The sequence below is a fragment of the Notothenia rossii genome, assembly GCF_949606895.1.
Source record: "Notothenia rossii genome assembly, chromosome: 2".
NCBI lineage: Eukaryota > Metazoa > Chordata > Actinopteri > Perciformes > Nototheniidae > Notothenia > Notothenia rossii.
The window spans coordinates 14321116-14338922 of NC_136904.1; the positions used below are offsets into that span (position 1 = coordinate 14321116).

Genomic DNA, 17807 nt, shown 5'->3' on the forward strand with positions numbered 1-17807 from the left:
ATTTTTTGGAATAATATATTTATTTTCAAATGTCACTTTTTTACATATTTTGATATTTTAATCCTTATTTTTTTCAGCACAGATTTTTCGTTTTCAGATTCAAAACAATTATTTTTTCAGTTTCAAATCTTGTTTTTTCAGGTTTCACATTGCTTTTCACCTTCAGATCGTTTTTCACTTTCAGATGTTTTTTTGTCGCTTTCAGATCTTTTTTTTCGCTTTCCAACTTTTGGCCCTGATATTGCTTGGGGGGGGGGGGGGGCGGGGCTTACCAAAGAGTAGTTTGGCATCCTGAGTGACTTTACACAGACTATAACACATCTTGTTGATAAATACCAACTATGTGCAATATTTGCAGTATGTGCAATATATATATGCCGTTAAAAACTGTGCAATATATACCTGGCTGCTAAATCCGCAGAACTGTCACAGGGTGTGTATTATGTAAAATCTGTAACTTTAAAAATATATATAATTTCTTTTTTTAATCTTTAATATTTTTTGTATGCCTGCTTTAGGTAACATTAAGCTGTATTTGGCTCTTGTCTGCTGTAACAATGTAAATGTATCCCCTGTGGGACTAATAAAGGTATTCTGATTCTGATCGCAAAAACCAAGCTAATACTATTATGCTGCGTTCATGGAGCCACGTGGAAGTGGGGAAGGACAAAGCTTGATTGCGGATACGTGATTTCAGATTCTAGCACAGTTTATTGCTCTTATATCTTGATTGTTGCCAACTACGATGCTCAACAGCTCGCTTAACGGAACTTTGATGCTAGTATCAGTTTTGTTTACCACCAATCACGGGAGTATTGTGTATAGAAAGTGTGTAGTTGTATTTCTTGCGCTACCTAACATCCATGAAGTCATAATGACAGAGGGAGGGCTGTCACTCAGGGTGCCAAACTACTCTTTGGTAAGCCCCGCCCCCCGAAGCAATATCAGGGTCAAAAATCTGAAAGCGAAAAAAAAAGATCTGAAAGCGAAAAAAAAGATCTAAAAGTGAAAAACGATCTGAAGGCGAAAAAAAGATTGAAACCTGAAAAAAAAAGATTTGAAACTGAAAAAATAATTGTTTTGAATCTGAAAACGTAAAATCTGAAACTGTAAAAAACAAGTATTCAAATATCAAAATATGTATGAAAGTGAAATATGAAAATAAATATTTTATTAAAAAAAATTGCTGAACTGAATCAAAAATAATATTCAACCTGACAAATTATTTCAAATTATTTTTGGGGGTTTTGAATACAACATTGTATTTTTCAAAGTTCAGGATGAAAACTTGGACTTTCAAATAAATTGTATTTTTTTGAATGATCAAAACTTATGACCCTGAAATAGCTCCATAAAAGTGCAGGATGTTTGACTAAATAGCCCTAAGTGGTTACAGGGTTAAAGGATTGGAATCGCTTTTTGACAACTGGTTTTGAAGATATTGATCAATTCCTTTTTTATTGAAATGCATAAATAACCATTCATTTCCTGTAATTTGATTGGTATCTTTTAACTTTGTTGAATACAGTAGTTGTTTTATTCCAACATGGCATTAGGTTGCAGAGCAAAGTGTTGAGTGTAAATACACAGCCGTGTTCTCCTTGACATTTACCACGGTCGAATATCTGACTTTGAAGGACTCATTCCTGCAAATGAACATGACTTTAAAACAAAAACAATTATCAGATTAAAAACGTAATCACAAAGCTGAACTTTAAAAGAATAAATCACTCGCTTGCTTAATTGTGTTCAACTTGATTAAAGCCAGTTTATTTGGACAACGCCAGAGATTCAAATGAATAATTAGGGAAAACTAATGTTTATTATACAGTGACGATAAATTAATGTGAATGACATGAGAACAACACACAGTACATGTTTTGGTCAGCACTGACAGAAGCAGCTTTTCTTATTTATTACAGTGTAATAAAGCCATATCGGCTCCTCATACACATTCCGTTTTCATTGTTCAGCTTAACATTTTACTCCAGAGTAAAACAAAGAAAGAGCTTAGCTCTCCGTGTGTCCTCGGCATTTAAGTAAAGGTTAATGAATGAAAGTGCTTAGCAAAGTATAATGTGCCATGGTGTGGACACATTTGCACAAACTGACCTCAGGCTGAGTTCCCATTGACATATCATTATTTGTTCCATTAATAAGCCAGTTAGAAAGCAACACAAATAGTATTGCTGATGACCTAAAACGAGTGTAACAGCCAGTGTGAAAGACAGCAAACTGTCAGACTGGTTAGCTAAGTGTACATTCACCCATATTATATTTTGTGTCATGATGAATTTAGCAAAAATGTAATTTAATCACAGCAGTTTACTCAAATTCTTGAAGGAAAGCAAATTCTTTTTTTCTGTCTGTGTAGTAAAAAGTGATTAAAATTTGTGAGGATGATCAATCTTGGTAACACCCGGTTTAAATGGCGAAAGTGGCACAGCTTCATTGAGATAAAATGTATATATTCAGTAGTTTTAATGTTCAGGTTATTTTGGCTGTTGAAGCAGTCGGGCGCCACTCTGCCATTAAGATCCCTTCTTCTTGTCCATGCTGCAATGAAAAAGAAACAGTCAGTGTGCTTACATTCCTCTTTTATCCCTTCACCTTAATGTCAAAGATTACTAAAGGATTTTGGACATATGTTTTTTTATCATTATCATATCATATCATAACAGAGAAAAATCTGAAAAAAGCGTTTCATGATACATGATCTGTTCCCAATGACAACAGGAAATCCCACCATAAATGATTGCTTACTTGTATTTAATGAGACGACTTCCCTGGATAAGCTGTGCAGACTCGTTGGTCAAATGGCAGGCGAACAGCAGCCAGTTACGTGGCTGCACCTTGTAGGCGAACCTCATGAAGAGCAGGGAATAGCAGGACAGAGCTGAGAGGAAGAAACACACAGGCAATGGATTATTTAAGTGTTTTTTCTCTTAAATCACTAAGTGATTGGCACTGATTTGTTATAATCTATATACTTTTTGTATTTCTTTAAAATACTTTATTACCATATCAAGTCTAAAATGTTCCTGCATCACAGCAGGTTCAATGACACATCAATAAGGACAAGTATTTATTCTATTCCTATTTGTTTTAATATACTCCAATAAAGACCTGATGTTTTGTACAACACATTGACCAAGTTTTCAGTTCCTTTGAGGCCTTCTTGAATTCAGAATGTGAGGTATAAAAGAAGCAGTCAAATAAAATATCTTCTGTTACCTAAAGAGAGAAATTAGAGCTGTAGTTTACAATCGTTTAATTCTAAGAAACCTTGATAAAATGTTAAGCTGACACACCAAACCCTACCAAAGTTATCCATACACGGTTGTGTGCTCTTTATGTCTACATCTGGCTTTATCTTACCAAAGGTCATCCTGCCACTGATTATCTCAGGGCTCTTCTTCATATCTGTGATGGCGGCTATAGGAAGACCCCAGTTTGCTATTGGACCCCAGAAATGCTGTACAGATAAACACAAAGGGAGAAATATAGTTTTAAGCATATGTAGGTAGGAGACAAACAGAAAGCTTAAGCTAGACATAACCGAAGGGAATCACAGATAAGGTGAAACGCAGATAGAAATATACTGACAGCAATAGGACAAACAACAAGGATGAGTACTTACTGTGCTTTTGGACACGTTGTTTTTTTTCAGGGCCACATAGAAGAGAGAAGAACATAAATAAGATATGAGATAGGGGCCAAACAAGAGCTGCTGCCATGCAAAACAGAACATAGGTCAGTTTCAGGACAGATACATTCACAAAATATGACAAGCAAACTGCTACAATTTAAAAGCACGGCTTTGCAGGAAGTAAAAAATACTTATTTGTTCCAAAATGAATTAATAATGAGTGTGGTAACATTTAAGTATCTGGATGAAAACATTACAAATGCTTACAGTCCACTGTCTTCCACAGTATTCATAACACAAGCTAATCTGTGTTTTCTACACAACACGCCACCACAGAAAGCCTCCCCTACAACTACAGCGCATTTATATAACCTTCTAAATGTTTTACTAACTGTTAAAGACAAATCTCTTCAAAAAATAACCCCCGGGGGATAACCATCTTTATCTGTTACAAATGTCAACAAAGATGGCTACTTGCATCACTGTTACAATTTAGCCTTTACTCTACATTTAGCGCCAGGGCAACATGTACACATTATATAGTAGTGTTCTCTGCTTAGATGGGTTATGGTTATAGCAGGTTAGGGTTAAAAAGGATTAATCCCTTGGTAAAGCTCCCTGCAAGTATTAACAGCACAAAAAAGCCCCATATTAACTGGCTACAGCATTTAAAACGCTCACAATAACGCAGCATAACTATTCAATAATATAGTATATTCATTGGAATACTGACCAACTTTTGGTAGTGTAAGTACATTTTGATGCGTATTTTACATTTTGAACTCCAGAGAGTATTCCTACACTGCGGTATTGCTACTTTTACTAAGATATCTGAGTTCTTACTCCACCAATGTTGATGAAATACCGTAATTAGTTAGATATGCTTTAAAAAACAAGTTTATCCACAATCTTCTCTCAATGTATTAACAACCTCACAAACTGGAGACACAAGTTAATGAGAAAGTCGTATTAACGTTGAATAAAGAGGCGAGCAAATGTCCTTGAAAACTAGCAGACAACTGAGACAAACGATACCATTATAACACAATTAAACAAACACATTGTTGACAATTGTCATTAGATTTTATGAAAACATATGGACAGAACACGGCAGTAAATCAACCCCTTGTTATACCCCTCGTATGTCACACGACAGCCACCGGAGCTAACGCTACTTTAGCATGAGAGCCAATAGAAAATATAACAGCTTAATTGACATACCTCATCAAATATTCCCTGAACTCCTTGCTCTTCAGGTGGTCGATAGCTTTCCGTGCAATAACCCCAGCCATGGTTTAACGTTGGTGTGGTGTGTTTAAACCAAGATGAGCACTGTTTCTCTGCTGAAGGGCGACTGAAAGCTCAACTCAGAGGACGACTAGTGCAATTTCCGACCACAACATTGGCGCTTTACGACACTGTGGCAATGACGCAGCGCTACCTCAGTCCACCATCATGGATGTATAATAAGAACCATAGACAGTTCACTTTTTTTTCAAGAAAATAAATATAGAAACATCAATGGAAGCTTCCATACATAACTTTACAAATGCATGAGAATTACTGTTTCATTGAAACCAAAAACATAAAAAATAAATAAACATACAATATTTTTGGAAGCCTTAAAAGAGTGCAGACTACACAAAATACCTAAATATTTGAGAATATTTGCACACAAAAAACGTGTTTGCATTTTTCATCAATTTCGTCTTTGACTTTCTCTCTTCAGTAAGATTTTTTTTTTTTTTTTGCAAAATAGGGGACAGATCCTTTTCCTTCTGCTTCTGGTTCAGGGTCATCTCTTTAATTTTTTTCTATGAAATGCAAAAAGAAAAACATCCATTTCACATATGACCAAGATGCCTTCATTCTTAGTAAGGAGCCAGTTCTCACCACTCCCTGTACAGGCGTACCCTCCAATCAACACAGGGGAATTATGAGATCTAACTGTAACAAAATCAGTCAAATGGAAATTACAGTAAGTTCCAAAGAATGAAGGACTGCTATAAATAACCTCCACCACAGACCACAAGGTACACCATCAAGATTACTTTAATTAATGTCTACAGAGAGATTCAAATCTGCTTATTTATTTCAGTAATTTATTCATACTGTTAAATATACAAAAAACTGAATATAAAAAGCAACCCATACACTCAAACTACTTCTATTATTCTTTAAATGTCAGTGACTTGACATCAATGTCCACCATTTGGCCGCACTTCTGCGTAGTTCTTGATCAACTGGGAAATCCTGACAACTTGAATGTCTTCTGGTATCCCATCGTAATCTGACCACAAGTACTCTGGAGACAGCACCTTGGTTGGTTTGTTGTACAGCAGGTATCTGCATGATAGAAAAACAGGCAACAGTGAATATGTCTATGTTGTATAATACATTAATCACAAATCTGTATTGATTTGTTCCACAAACACAAGCTTGTTTTAAACAAGAAATACTAGCTGTTAGAATAGATAGAAGTTAACAATATAAGCATGTTGGAAATGTGTCCTTTAAAATAAGAATGAACAGAAATGCACTTCAACTGAGGCAATCAATTGTGAAACTTACTTGTTGAGGTGACTTTCTTCCTGCCAGATAGCTTCAATCTTATTCTTGGCATCCTCCTCCGATTGTTCGTAACAGTATCTAATAAAATGAAAGAGATAGAAGTCATATACACTTTGCTAAAGTTAAAATTAATGTTGCATTATATTAGATTGTAATGGTCAAAATGTCAAGGAGACAGAGTTAATTGTTTCAGAAAAATATATGTTGTGTCTCCAATGCATGGTATGGCTCTTCTCAACGTGGTTTTCATTGAGAAAAGTTGTAGTTAGTCCAAGTAAACTGAGCCAATACTGTAATGTGACATTAAAACAATGCAGACCATTCATTGGTCAGAGAAAAGTCACTAACATGTCGTCGGACTTACTGCACAACCTAGCGTTTTTAAATAGCTAGCACAACTGCACCACACCTTTTTTACAAAATGTAAATTCTCCTCTGTTTGGTTACTGATGAACGCATTGTTTTTTTTACCATGGTGCACTTATCTGTTTTAGCTTATTTGTTTATATTTTTTAATAGCGAGTGAATTCCTTTTTATGTAGTTTTAAGTCTTCTCTTTTACCTTTTGCATTTGATCTGAACTGTAACTTTGCTGCTGCAACACCCTAAATTCCCCCCACTTACCCACTAAAAAAATTCTGATTCTGATAAATCAAGTCGAGCTGAGCCTTTTGTGCACAATGGGGTGGAAACACTGCCTTTTTTAGAATAAATATAACAGGTTTTGAATTGCTAAGATTTGTATCTGTCCACTGTGTCCAGGGTCTTATACTTTAAACTTATTTAGTAATAGCTAAATGGAAACATCTTAATAACATGTTAATAGTTCTGGTTACCTGACTAGCTTGTACATGTCCTCCAGGTACCCCCCCCACACAGCTGCAGTGTAGTAGTAGTCTCCTTCATCGGCAGGAATGAAGGCCCTGGACGCTGGCCGGCGCTCATAAGGAAACCCGTCCCTCAATGTGTTCTGATAACATAAAATATGGACAAAACATGAGACAGGGAGGAGAGGCTATAGCTCATTCTTGATGATGACTTGGTGAACAACAAATGTGGCAATGTTCTCTGTTTCATAACAGCGTAACAAGTACATTGATAAGATCTTTGAAAAAACTATTCCACCTGTTAGGCTTACTGTATTGCTAATCGTTCCGAAAGTTTTAATAGTTTCAGTGGTTTTGAGACATTTAAATGAAGAAAACGTACCGTAGGATAAAGTTAGCCGTTAATCTATAGGAACAAAAGAGGGAAACCTTGTAGTAGCCACGGTGAAGAACAGCAGACAGCCGACTGAGAGACTCTGCTCCGAAACGGTTGTGAAAGACGCTGTCGATGTCCATCATATAAAGATAGTCTGTTTCCTTACGGATCTGCAAACATAACAGTTGAAATGTGAGACTGAATGCATCATGGATAGATTTTTATGACTGATGAATAATAATAATTTAGGGAACTATTTTTGTATGCATATCTGTGAGAGATGGCACTGGAGTTACTTGCTGTTTCTAGCTCATATATCAATTTGTTTTAGTTTTTAGGTCTGTTGTATTGTCTAACTAGTACAGCTCTCAATATTCAACAGCATTGGTTACTGTAACCAACCAGATGAAAAAGGCACTAGCTTTGGTGATTTGTTGTGCCTATGTTGTGCATTTAATTTCTTACCTGGTTGTCAATGGTGATGGTGGCCCATTTCATCCTGCCCAGTACTACTTCCTGCCAGCGATTGACTCCAGGGATGGGGACAACTGCGACATTTCGGCCCCTACCTAGTTTAATCTGACAAACAAAGAAAACAGATAACTTGTTTACATGTTTACATTTATTTTTGGTTTGGTATATTTAGAAGAATTGTTAGTAAAAATAAAAAGTGTTATTCTTGATCTAAAAATAGGGTTATTTTGATATCCACAAGGCTCACCTTTAAAGACATCCTCACTTTATGCTAATCCTTTGGGCTATTAGGTTGATCTTATCAAGTTTCAAACGTTTTTGATCGTAGATCAGCATTGCATGACTTTTTCTATATTATTCCTGTTATATTTTTAATGGTTGGTTGGTTAATGTTGTATATTGGAGGTATTTTTGACTTGTTTTATCCTCTCGTGTTGTTAAAACATTTCCATATAGTACCAAATATGTGTTACATATGGTAACAACCCAAAATGTCTGCAACAACTCCTAAGACTCAATTCCTTTTCACTGTATAATGTATGTTGCAAAATCTAGCAGACATTGGATTTTGGGAAGTTCTTCTGTCCCTTTTCTCGGAGAACTCATCAGCTTTTCGCTCCTTTTATGAACTATAAAATATCTTTTTCAAATCTGATTCAAACTCAATGCACACAACATCCTGATATACCATACCTTTTAATTTTTATTTGCTTTTAAAAGAATAAGCAATCCATATAAGAGAGTATAATCATTATATTTTAGACTTCAATTCTCAATGGGTTTAGCTGCCGGGCAATGCAGAGGATAACTTTAAACATATTAATAAACAACAACTTACTTTGGGGACCTCTTTTTCGTTGTCTGTGAAGATATAATAAGTGACCCTGAAGTCAACAAGAAAATACTTTTCGGCCGACTCAAGGAAGCCCTTCAGGAAACGTGTGTATCTGGATGAAAAAAGAGCATGCTAGAAGTGTTAACAATTAATATAAGACAAGATCAGCGACACAAGACCCATCATTATATCAAAACGTATGGGAGTATTTATGTGAAACAGCTTTACTTTTTCAGGTTTACAAGAATCTTTATATCAACTCAGGTCTGCTCCCTGTGAGAATATCCTGTGAACCTACTTGCCAACAGCAAACACCAACACAGCCACTCGTGGGTCCATTTTCTTGTATATAGCATCGATAACCACTGGATCAAAGGTCCCCTCCCAAACCAGAGGAGCATTCCAGTTTGTGACTGCGTTCACATCTGTGCGTCTGGGAAGATCAAATAAAGATTTAGACATTTTCAGATATTGGTCCAGCTATGATCAGTGGTTTTGGGTCTGTATGATATATTCAATATTTAATGTTATTAAATATGTTGCATAAGCTGATACCAAATAATATACTGACTTTTCTTTTCAGCATTATGCACATTTCTCTACAACACATGCCAAGTTAAGTGTGTCCTGACCAGCAGACTCCACTGGAGTTTATACTGCATCCTTAAACACACTTCAAAATAATCATTGTTCTTTGAATCATCTAACCTCTAAAAGATGTTGTACATATTATAAATTATATTATTCACAAATGTATAGGGACACTAGATTGCTTAATTACTTACTTACATTAAGGTGAAGTCCATTCTATACATGTTTTTATAAGAGTGAAATCCATTATTGTAAACAAACAGACTATGTTTACACTTTACACGGCAAAAAATTGTGATATCTGTTTTAAATAACTTACCCTTTCAGTGTGCTTGGCTGAGCATATTTCCGTCTAAAAAAAAGAGCAACGAAATGTATCTTTAGTATTCAAAATAGAAATTGAGGGGTAAAAAGAGTCTTAAAACAAGATAGCAGTACAGAAAATACATCAAGTATCAGTTAGTACATCAACGTATTGTATACACCAAGTATTGTTCCACAATAAGTACAATGTTAAGGTTCTTTAACTGAGTATTTTCATTTTATGATACTTTACCCTTACTCCACTTCAGTTTGACAATACTGTTATTTTCCTGCTTACTATTTATTAGACAGCTTTTGTTAGTTATTTCTTGATTATTAGTTCATACAAAATATAAATAAAATAGTACAAATATACCTATTCATATAATTACAATTTCAAATATCCAGCAGCAGTATACAATGTAATTCAAAATGCCCTTTTCCAACTTTGATGGACCCATTGATGCAGCAATATTCATAATCAAGTAATTTCATATGATTCTAAAATGGGCCATTATAATGAACAATTCTTCATATTTGTATTTATATACAGTGGGGCAAAAAAGTATTTAGTCAGTGTAACGACGAGACGCCGTTACTAGAGCTCACATGGACATGTTTATATAGGCTAATCATTGTTTTAATAGGTATATTGACGACAACTTCCCCTTTCCCCATGTCTGTTGCTGATTGTGTGCACCTGGTGCCCTGTGTTGTCTCCTCCCCCCTCACCTGTATCTAATTGCTTCCCCCTCACCTGTGTCTTGTTAGTCTGTGTGTATATTTAGGGGTGCTGTGTCTTGTGAGGCTGGTAGTGTGTGTGAGATCCTGGTGCCTGCAGGCTGTGCTCAATGAAACCACGGCAGGATTGAGGCTGTGTGTGTCATATCATGTGTATGGTGTAATAAATGCCCACACCGGGTTATATTTTTGGACGTTCTGCCTCTGCCTTCTTGTTTGGTCGGGCCGCTCAACGGTCAGTCTCACAATTGGTGTCAGAAGTGGGATTCGACCAAGTGAGGAGGTAAAATTGATGAGGAAAGAAGAGGGACCAAAGAGAGGAACCGCGGCTGGGGGTGGCTATGCCTGGAACTGACCAGGGGGCTGTGGCTGCTGAAGCAGCAGGAGAAGAGAGGCAAGTGGCAGGAGACGGGAGACGAGCGGGCCATTGGAGCGGTGTTTTTGCAGGCCGAGGAGGCGCACCCGGACCCCCGGGGAGTCTGCAGGACCTGGGTCGTGCTGGAGGCGGACCAGTGCCTTGCAGTGTGCCGGGACAGCTTCCGGATGGGTGGCAGCACGACATGTTTGACGACATTTGAGGGTGTGTCCATAGCTTCAGGGGAGGGATCTAGTGTGTCCATAGCCTCAAGGGAGGGATATATTAGGTCCATAGCCTCGGGGAAGGATCTGGTGTGTCCATGGCCTCGGGGGAGGGATATGTTGGGTCCGTGGCCTCGGGGGAGGGATTTGGTGTGTCCATAGCCTCAGGGGAGGGATCTATTCTGTCCATAGCCTCAGGGGAGGGATCTATATTGTCCGGTCTAGACACTCAAGAACTTGAAGAAAGCCAACTTGGTGGCAGACTGTCTATCCCGGTACATGAGAATTGAGGAACTGTGCGCTTTAGGAGAAGAGGGGGGGAGTGTAACGACGAGACGCCATTACTAGAGCTCACATGGACATGTTTATATAGGCTAATCATTGTTTTAATAGGTATATTGACGACAACTTCCCCATGTCTGTTGCTGATTGTGTGCACCTGGTGCCCTGTGTTGTCTCCTCCCCCCTCACCTGTGTCTAATTGCTCCCCCCTCACCTGTGTCTTGTTAGTCTGTGTGTGTATTTAGGTGCTGTGTCTTGTGAGGCTGGTAGTGTGTGTCAGATCCTGGTGCCTGCAGGCTGTGCTAAATGAAACCACAGCAGGATTGAGGCTGTGTGTCATATCATGTGTATGTTGTAATCAATGCCCACACCGGGTTATATTTTTGGGCGTTCTGCCTCTGCCTCCTTGCTTGGTCGGGCCGCTCAACGGTCAGTCTAACAGTCAGCCACCAATTGTGCAAGTTCTCCCACTTAAAAAGATAAGAGGCCTGTAATTTTCATCCTAGGTATACCTCAACTATGAGAGACAAAATGAGAAAGAAAATCACATTGTCTGATTTTTAAAGAATTTATTTGCAAATTATGGTGGAAAATAAGTATTTGGTCAATAACAAAAGTTAATCTCAATACTTTGTTGTATACACTTGTTGGCAATGACAGAGGTAAAAAAAATTCTGTAAGTCTTCACAAGGTTTTCACACACTTGCTGGTATTTTGGCCCATTCCTCCATGCAGATCTCCTCTAGAGCAGTGATGTTTTGGGGCTGTCGCTGGGCAACACAGACTTTCAACTCCCTCCAAAGATTTTCTATGGGGTTGAGATCTGGAGACTGGCTAGGCCACTCCAGGACCTTGAAATGCTTCTTACGAAGCCACTCCTTCGTTGCCCGTGCGGTGTGTTTGGGATCATTGTCATGCTGAAAGACCCAGCCACGTTTCATCTTCAATGCCCTTGCTGATGGAAGGAGGTTGTCACTCAAAATCTCACGATACATGGCCCCATTCATTCTTTCCTTTACACGGATCAGTCGTCCTGGTCCCTTTGCAGAAAAACAGCCCCAAAGCATGATGTTTCCACCCCCATGTTTCACAGTAGGTATGATGTTCTTTGGATGCAACTCAGCATTCTTTCTCCTCCAAACATGTCTAGTTGAGTTTTTACCAAAAAAGTTATATTTTGGTTTCATCTGACCATATGACATTCTCCCAATCCTCTTCTGGATCATCTAAATGCTCTCTAGCAAACTTCAGACGGGCCTGGACATGTACTGGCTTAAGCAGGGGGACACGTCTGGCACTGCAGGATTTGAGTCCCTGGTGGCGTAGTGTGTTACTGATGGTAGCCTTTGTTACTTTGGTCCCAGCTCTCTGCAGGTCATTGACTAGGTCCCCCCGTGTGGTTCTGGGATTTTTGCTCACCGTTCTTGTGATCATTTTGACCCCACGGGGTGAGATCTTGCGTGGAGCCCCAGATCGAGGGAGATTATCAGTGGTCTTGTATGTCTTCCATTTTCTAATAATTGCTCCCACAGTTGATTTCTTCACACCAAGCTGCTTACCTAGTGTAGATTCAGTCTTCCCAGCCTGGTGCAGGTATACAATTTTGTTTTTGGTGTCCTTTGACAGCCCTTTGGTCTTGGCCATAGTGGAGTTTGGAGTGTGACTGTTTGAGGTTGTGGACAGGTGTCTTTTATACTGATAACGAGTTCAAACAGATGCCATTAATACAGTTAACAAGTGGAGGACAGAGGAGGCTCTTAAAGAAGAAGTTACAGATCTGTGAGAGCCAGAAATCTTGTTTGTTTGTAGGTGACCAAATACTTATTATCCACCATAATTTGCAAATAAAGTCTTTAAAAATCAGACAATGTGATTTTCTGGATTTTTTTAAAAAATATATATATTTTTTCTTAATTTGTCTCATTGAGGTATACCTACGATGAAAATTACAGGCCTCATCTTTTTAAGTGGGAGAACTTGTACAATTGGTGGCTGACTAAATACTTTTTTGCCCCACTGTACATGTATATTTTGATGTCAATGGTGTTGTACCTTTACTTCACTAAGATTTTTAATGCACAACGTTTAATTATAAGAAAGCGTTTTAACAATTTAGTAGAATCGGAGGGATGAAACCCTCTTCAATGGTCACACATGCAGAGCACACAGCACACACAGTGAAATTTGTTCTCTGCATTTAACCCATCCTAGTAGCAGGAGCAGTGTTGTTGCTTTTATTTAAGTATAAAATGTAGTACTCCGTTTACCACTGATGACAAAGATAGAGAACAAGAACAACTCACTGAAAGAAACATTACCCAGTGGACCACATAAGAGATAAACCGTATACAAGGTCATCTCATGGCGCTAACCCGTGTTTTCAAACTCCTGAGGGGCATGCAGGTACATCTTTAACTTGCTTACTGAGCTGGAGCTGCCATTGTAAAATATTAACCAATAATTAACGTATCACTAGAAAGCTTCCAGTGACATTTTGACCAAATAAAGATTCATACCATTGTCTGTTCTGAGCAGTTGGACATTTAGTAAATATTTAACAACAGGGTGAGGAGGCTAACCATATAGCCATAGCAACTGTAAAAAGATGGATGTGACTGTTTCTCACTGTTAGTATAGATAAATGCATCCTCACCCCGTTTGCATTTTTAGGTCTCGGATCCTCCAGGCGCTGTCCGGGCAAAGGCTCAAAGGTGTTTGGAGCCTTTGCTCCAAAGATCTTTGAAAAAAGACAGGGATTCAATTGACCAAATGTATAATAAAGTAAGGAACAAATTGGAACATTCAAAGCATTTCATTTATAAAGTGTTATATTATCTACAGCCTGTTTCTATGTCAAGTGTGAGTGGTAGATGTTTGTTTTGTTTGGTTTTGTTAGCCGATTTTACTCCTTTTTAACTGACTTGTCTCACAGCTAACTTACCTGTAGAGTGATTCATTACTCCCGAAGATATAGATGGCTCTGTAAACACACAGAGATACGAGTTAACAAACTGTAAAAATGAATACAGTAGTTCAGCTTTCAACAAGAGAGGGCATAAAGTCCAGTACAGGGCAATAACTAAGCTCTTTTGATGTCTGATCTTTTATTGCCTATTTTCAGTAAAACCAAAAATCAAAGAATGCAGTTAAGAAGGTGAACCACATTTACAGCTAAATGAAATACAATTCAGTTTAAGCATATTGTCACTGAAAGGAAATTGTGTTTGCAGTTAAGTGACTAAACTATAACTGCAACAACAGAAAGTGAATCATTTGAATATAAGACATGTTAAATGGAACAGATAAGTGTAATATAGCCAAAAAGGGGGCTTTTAGAAAGAGGCATTTTAGAAATTCGAGCTTTGCGGATGTTAGCAAATATCTACCAATTGGTTGCTTGAAGACAAGTCCTGAACACATCCAAATAAGGATATACAGGCAGAGGTCTGCATTGCAGGTACACACACTGCCACACACCTTTTAAGGTTTTATAACTGATAATTGAGGGAGGGATCATTTTAAAGTATAAACATACTACTCATTGTGCCTTCAACTATAGCACAATATTGTACACAAGTTTAAAAAAAAACAATTATGTAATAAATTGGTCTAAGTAGTCCAACAAAATGAACCCTTCTGTCACACTCTGGCTCTTGGCAGCTATTTCACTGAACAGCGTACACTTTTTGCTCATCACTTTCCCTTATAACCTTGTAAATGAGCTTGTAAACTCTTTTTGGTGAATCATCAACCGGTAGACAAGTTCCCCTTTATGATGTTAACAAGCCACCTGTTTATTGTTAAAGAGAGGGACTGTGCTACTGTGTGAATTGTGAGAGGCAATTCACACCTAAAATCAATAAATGAATACACAAATGTCCTCTAAAAACTCAACATTGACTCAGTAACACATAGTGGAACACCGCTTTTTTGTTTCGATCCAAATGCTTTTTTCTGTCATACTCAGTCCAGGCATACAGGAACTGATCATAATACACACCGTCTTGTGACTTTCATGCCCTGAAGATGCTGTAACCTTAGTTTATTTGGTTTTTAATAAGACAGACATTTCAAATGGCAATGGAGTTTCTAAAAACGGTTCTGTCTAGTTAGCAAAGACAGTGTGAAAGTAAGCCAGCATGAAGAATGCCATAAACATAAAAGCAGCTCTGAAATAAAAAATCTTCAATCTTCTTTTGAATCTTTAAAGTTTGTATTTATAAATGTGGGATTTTGATTGTTTTTCCTTGATAAAATAAACTAAACTAGCACTTTTTTAAGATAAACACCTTCTAAATACTTCTTACTAAATATTTTTCTCTTAAGCACTACATCGGTGAATTGGATTACATTGGTTTAAAGATGAACATCTATGATATAAAATAAATGCTTTAAATGTTAACAGTTGAATTTATTGCCGTTATCTTGTGTGTGGTTCCACAATATGTGTTTCATTTTAAGAAAGTGCACTGGGAAAAATTAGGTGCCATATTTTTTTTATTTTCCATTACAACACATCTTTATTGAGTGTGTGACCTTAAGTAATTATTTATTGGAGAACAATCACTCCCATTTAACTGAGGGAAGAAATCATTAACTCAATATAACATTACATTACATGTCACTTGCTTTTATCCAAAGCGACTTACATACTCAATACTGTGGACAATCCCCACAGGAGCAATTTGGGGTAAAGTATCTTGCCCAGGGACACAACGACATGCTGACTGCAGTGGGGTTTGAACCTGTGACCCCCTGATCCGAACACCAACGCACTGCACCACACGCCTCCAACATATGAGTTGGACTATGAACAAATCAAGTCAAAAGTATAATAAATGTCATATGGTGTCATAACGTACCCTAAAGCTTGTTTTGTTCATTTAATTTGATGAAAAAGTTCTTCAATGTCACATTTAGCGTTTCAAGTTTGGTGTAAACTGTCACATGACCAGTGTTTTATGAAAAAATAAGAATCCTGCTAATGTAGCACAGTATTTAATGTATAGGAGGAAACATTAGTTTTCACAAGTCATTTTACAAACGATATTACAAAGCCTTTTTTTGTAGAATCGTACTATCCGTGTCCAATATTATTTTAAAAAAGGTAGATAAAAGTCTTACCCCAAAAAGATGAGAAAGGCGACACTGACCAAAATATGGATCCTGGAAATATTGCGCCACATCTCAATCCTCTGCATAATAAATGAAACACTGAATTAAAGGAAGAGCACCTGGACACATTACTTCTAGTGTAACGAAAACACAGGCAATGCATTAGGTATGAATGAAGAAACAGGCAAGAGAGAGAGAGCAGCTAGAGAATACACACACACACACACACACACACACACACACACACACACACACACACACACACACACACACACACACACACACACACACACACACACACACACACACACACACACACACACACACACACACACACACACTATACCTGAATAAACCACTAAATATATAATTGTTAAGAAGTTCAATACACAATTTAAGTTGAAACTATATTTATGGATAAAGGATTACAAACTCCTGAATTAATTGATGACATGTTGTTTAGAGTGTGTTTTTTGACTGATATTGTTTTGTATTATGGTAAAGGATAAAAAAATATAGATATATTTTGCCCTTAAAGAATTTTAAATATATATATCTGTTTTAAAAATGAAAAGAGCAGTTCAGTATTTTTTTTAATAAATAGGAACAAATATCTTCTGGACCGGGAATGTACAGAGTGTAAAAAAGTACATGATTGTGTAATGTAACATGTTGTGATCATGGGGTGGGACGAGAGACTGTGTCAGGGAAGCATCGGACGTGCACCTTTCAAAAGAAAAAATGGTACATTGTTAATATTACATTACATTACATGTTACTTGTTAGACACAATGACATGCTGATAATCAAACCAGGATACGATAAGATTAGCTTTGTTATGACTCAGCATGCTCTAATCAATCCACAGTACGCAACATACATCGTGTATTTGGTATGAAGGCAGTCCCTGTAGTGTTGGTGGTTGTTTAGTGTGCAAATGTTTAGGAAGACTTTAAATGTTTTTATTGTATGGGTTTATTCTGGAAAGTAACTAGAAGAGAGGATTTTCAGCCCAAATATCCTGCTACTCCCCCTCAGCTATCACTGCTACATGTAAAATAAACATCATCATGTTTGATGTAGATGTGGATCCTTATCAATGTTGAGTTTCATATTTTGCATACTTTATTTTCATTTTAAAGAATGACTGAAGGTGTGTTCTGCATTGTCTGACCAACGGGTCAGAGTCTCTGTTGATCTGACTGGAAACGCCTCATGTACAGTCAGACTGATCTGTTAATCAATTATCAAATATCCTGGACGTCCTGGGTGCCAACGTTGCCAGGTAATGATTCATAACCATGATTTAGTCTACAGGACAGGGGCCGCCATCTGCGACCTGCTATTGTTACAGTTTTAATGTTATTTGCAACGTGTTTAAAGGAAAATGCGGTTTTAATATGTCCTTAAAAAATAATGGAGTTAAGCCTCTGTATCTTTCCAACTGTTCCAACCTTCAGTTTT

At 37.5% G+C, this 17807-nt stretch overlaps 2 protein-coding genes across 3 annotated transcripts; both read right to left on the minus strand.

Annotated features, from left to right (window-relative positions):
* Positions 1-1743: 1743 nt before the first annotated feature.
* mpc1 (mitochondrial pyruvate carrier 1) lies at positions 1744-5565 on the minus strand (the record flags this gene model as incomplete). Of its 2 annotated transcripts, none has more annotated exons than XM_079667386.1 (3): positions 3379-3502; positions 2764-2896; positions 1744-2556 (listed from the first exon to the last, which is right to left on the minus strand). In XM_079667386.1, the coding sequence occupies exons 1-3, from the start codon at positions 3419-3421 to the stop codon at positions 2532-2534; spliced, it is 201 nt and encodes a 66-aa protein (XP_079523512.1). In that variant the 5' UTR covers positions 3422-3502. The 2 variants fall into 2 exon arrangements, with proteins under 2 accessions (XP_079523512.1, XP_079523513.1); XM_079667387.1 differs by lacking the exon at positions 1744-2556 and adding an exon at positions 4867-5565 and having other exon boundaries at positions 2760-2896; positions 3379-3475.
* A 118-nt stretch (positions 5566-5683) lies between these two features.
* LOC307030748 (globoside alpha-1,3-N-acetylgalactosaminyltransferase 1-like) lies at positions 5684-16499 on the minus strand. Its single transcript, XM_079667385.1, has 11 exons — positions 16353-16499; positions 14170-14208; positions 13882-13965; positions 9643-9675; positions 9031-9165; positions 8736-8844; positions 7889-8002; positions 7477-7593; positions 7057-7190; positions 6221-6298; positions 5684-5995 (listed from the first exon to the last, which is right to left on the minus strand). The coding sequence occupies exons 1-11, from the start codon at positions 16427-16429 to the stop codon at positions 5848-5850; spliced, it is 1068 nt and encodes a 355-aa protein (XP_079523511.1). The 5' UTR covers positions 16430-16499; the 3' UTR covers positions 5684-5847.
* Between the last annotated feature and the right edge of the window lie 1308 nt (positions 16500-17807).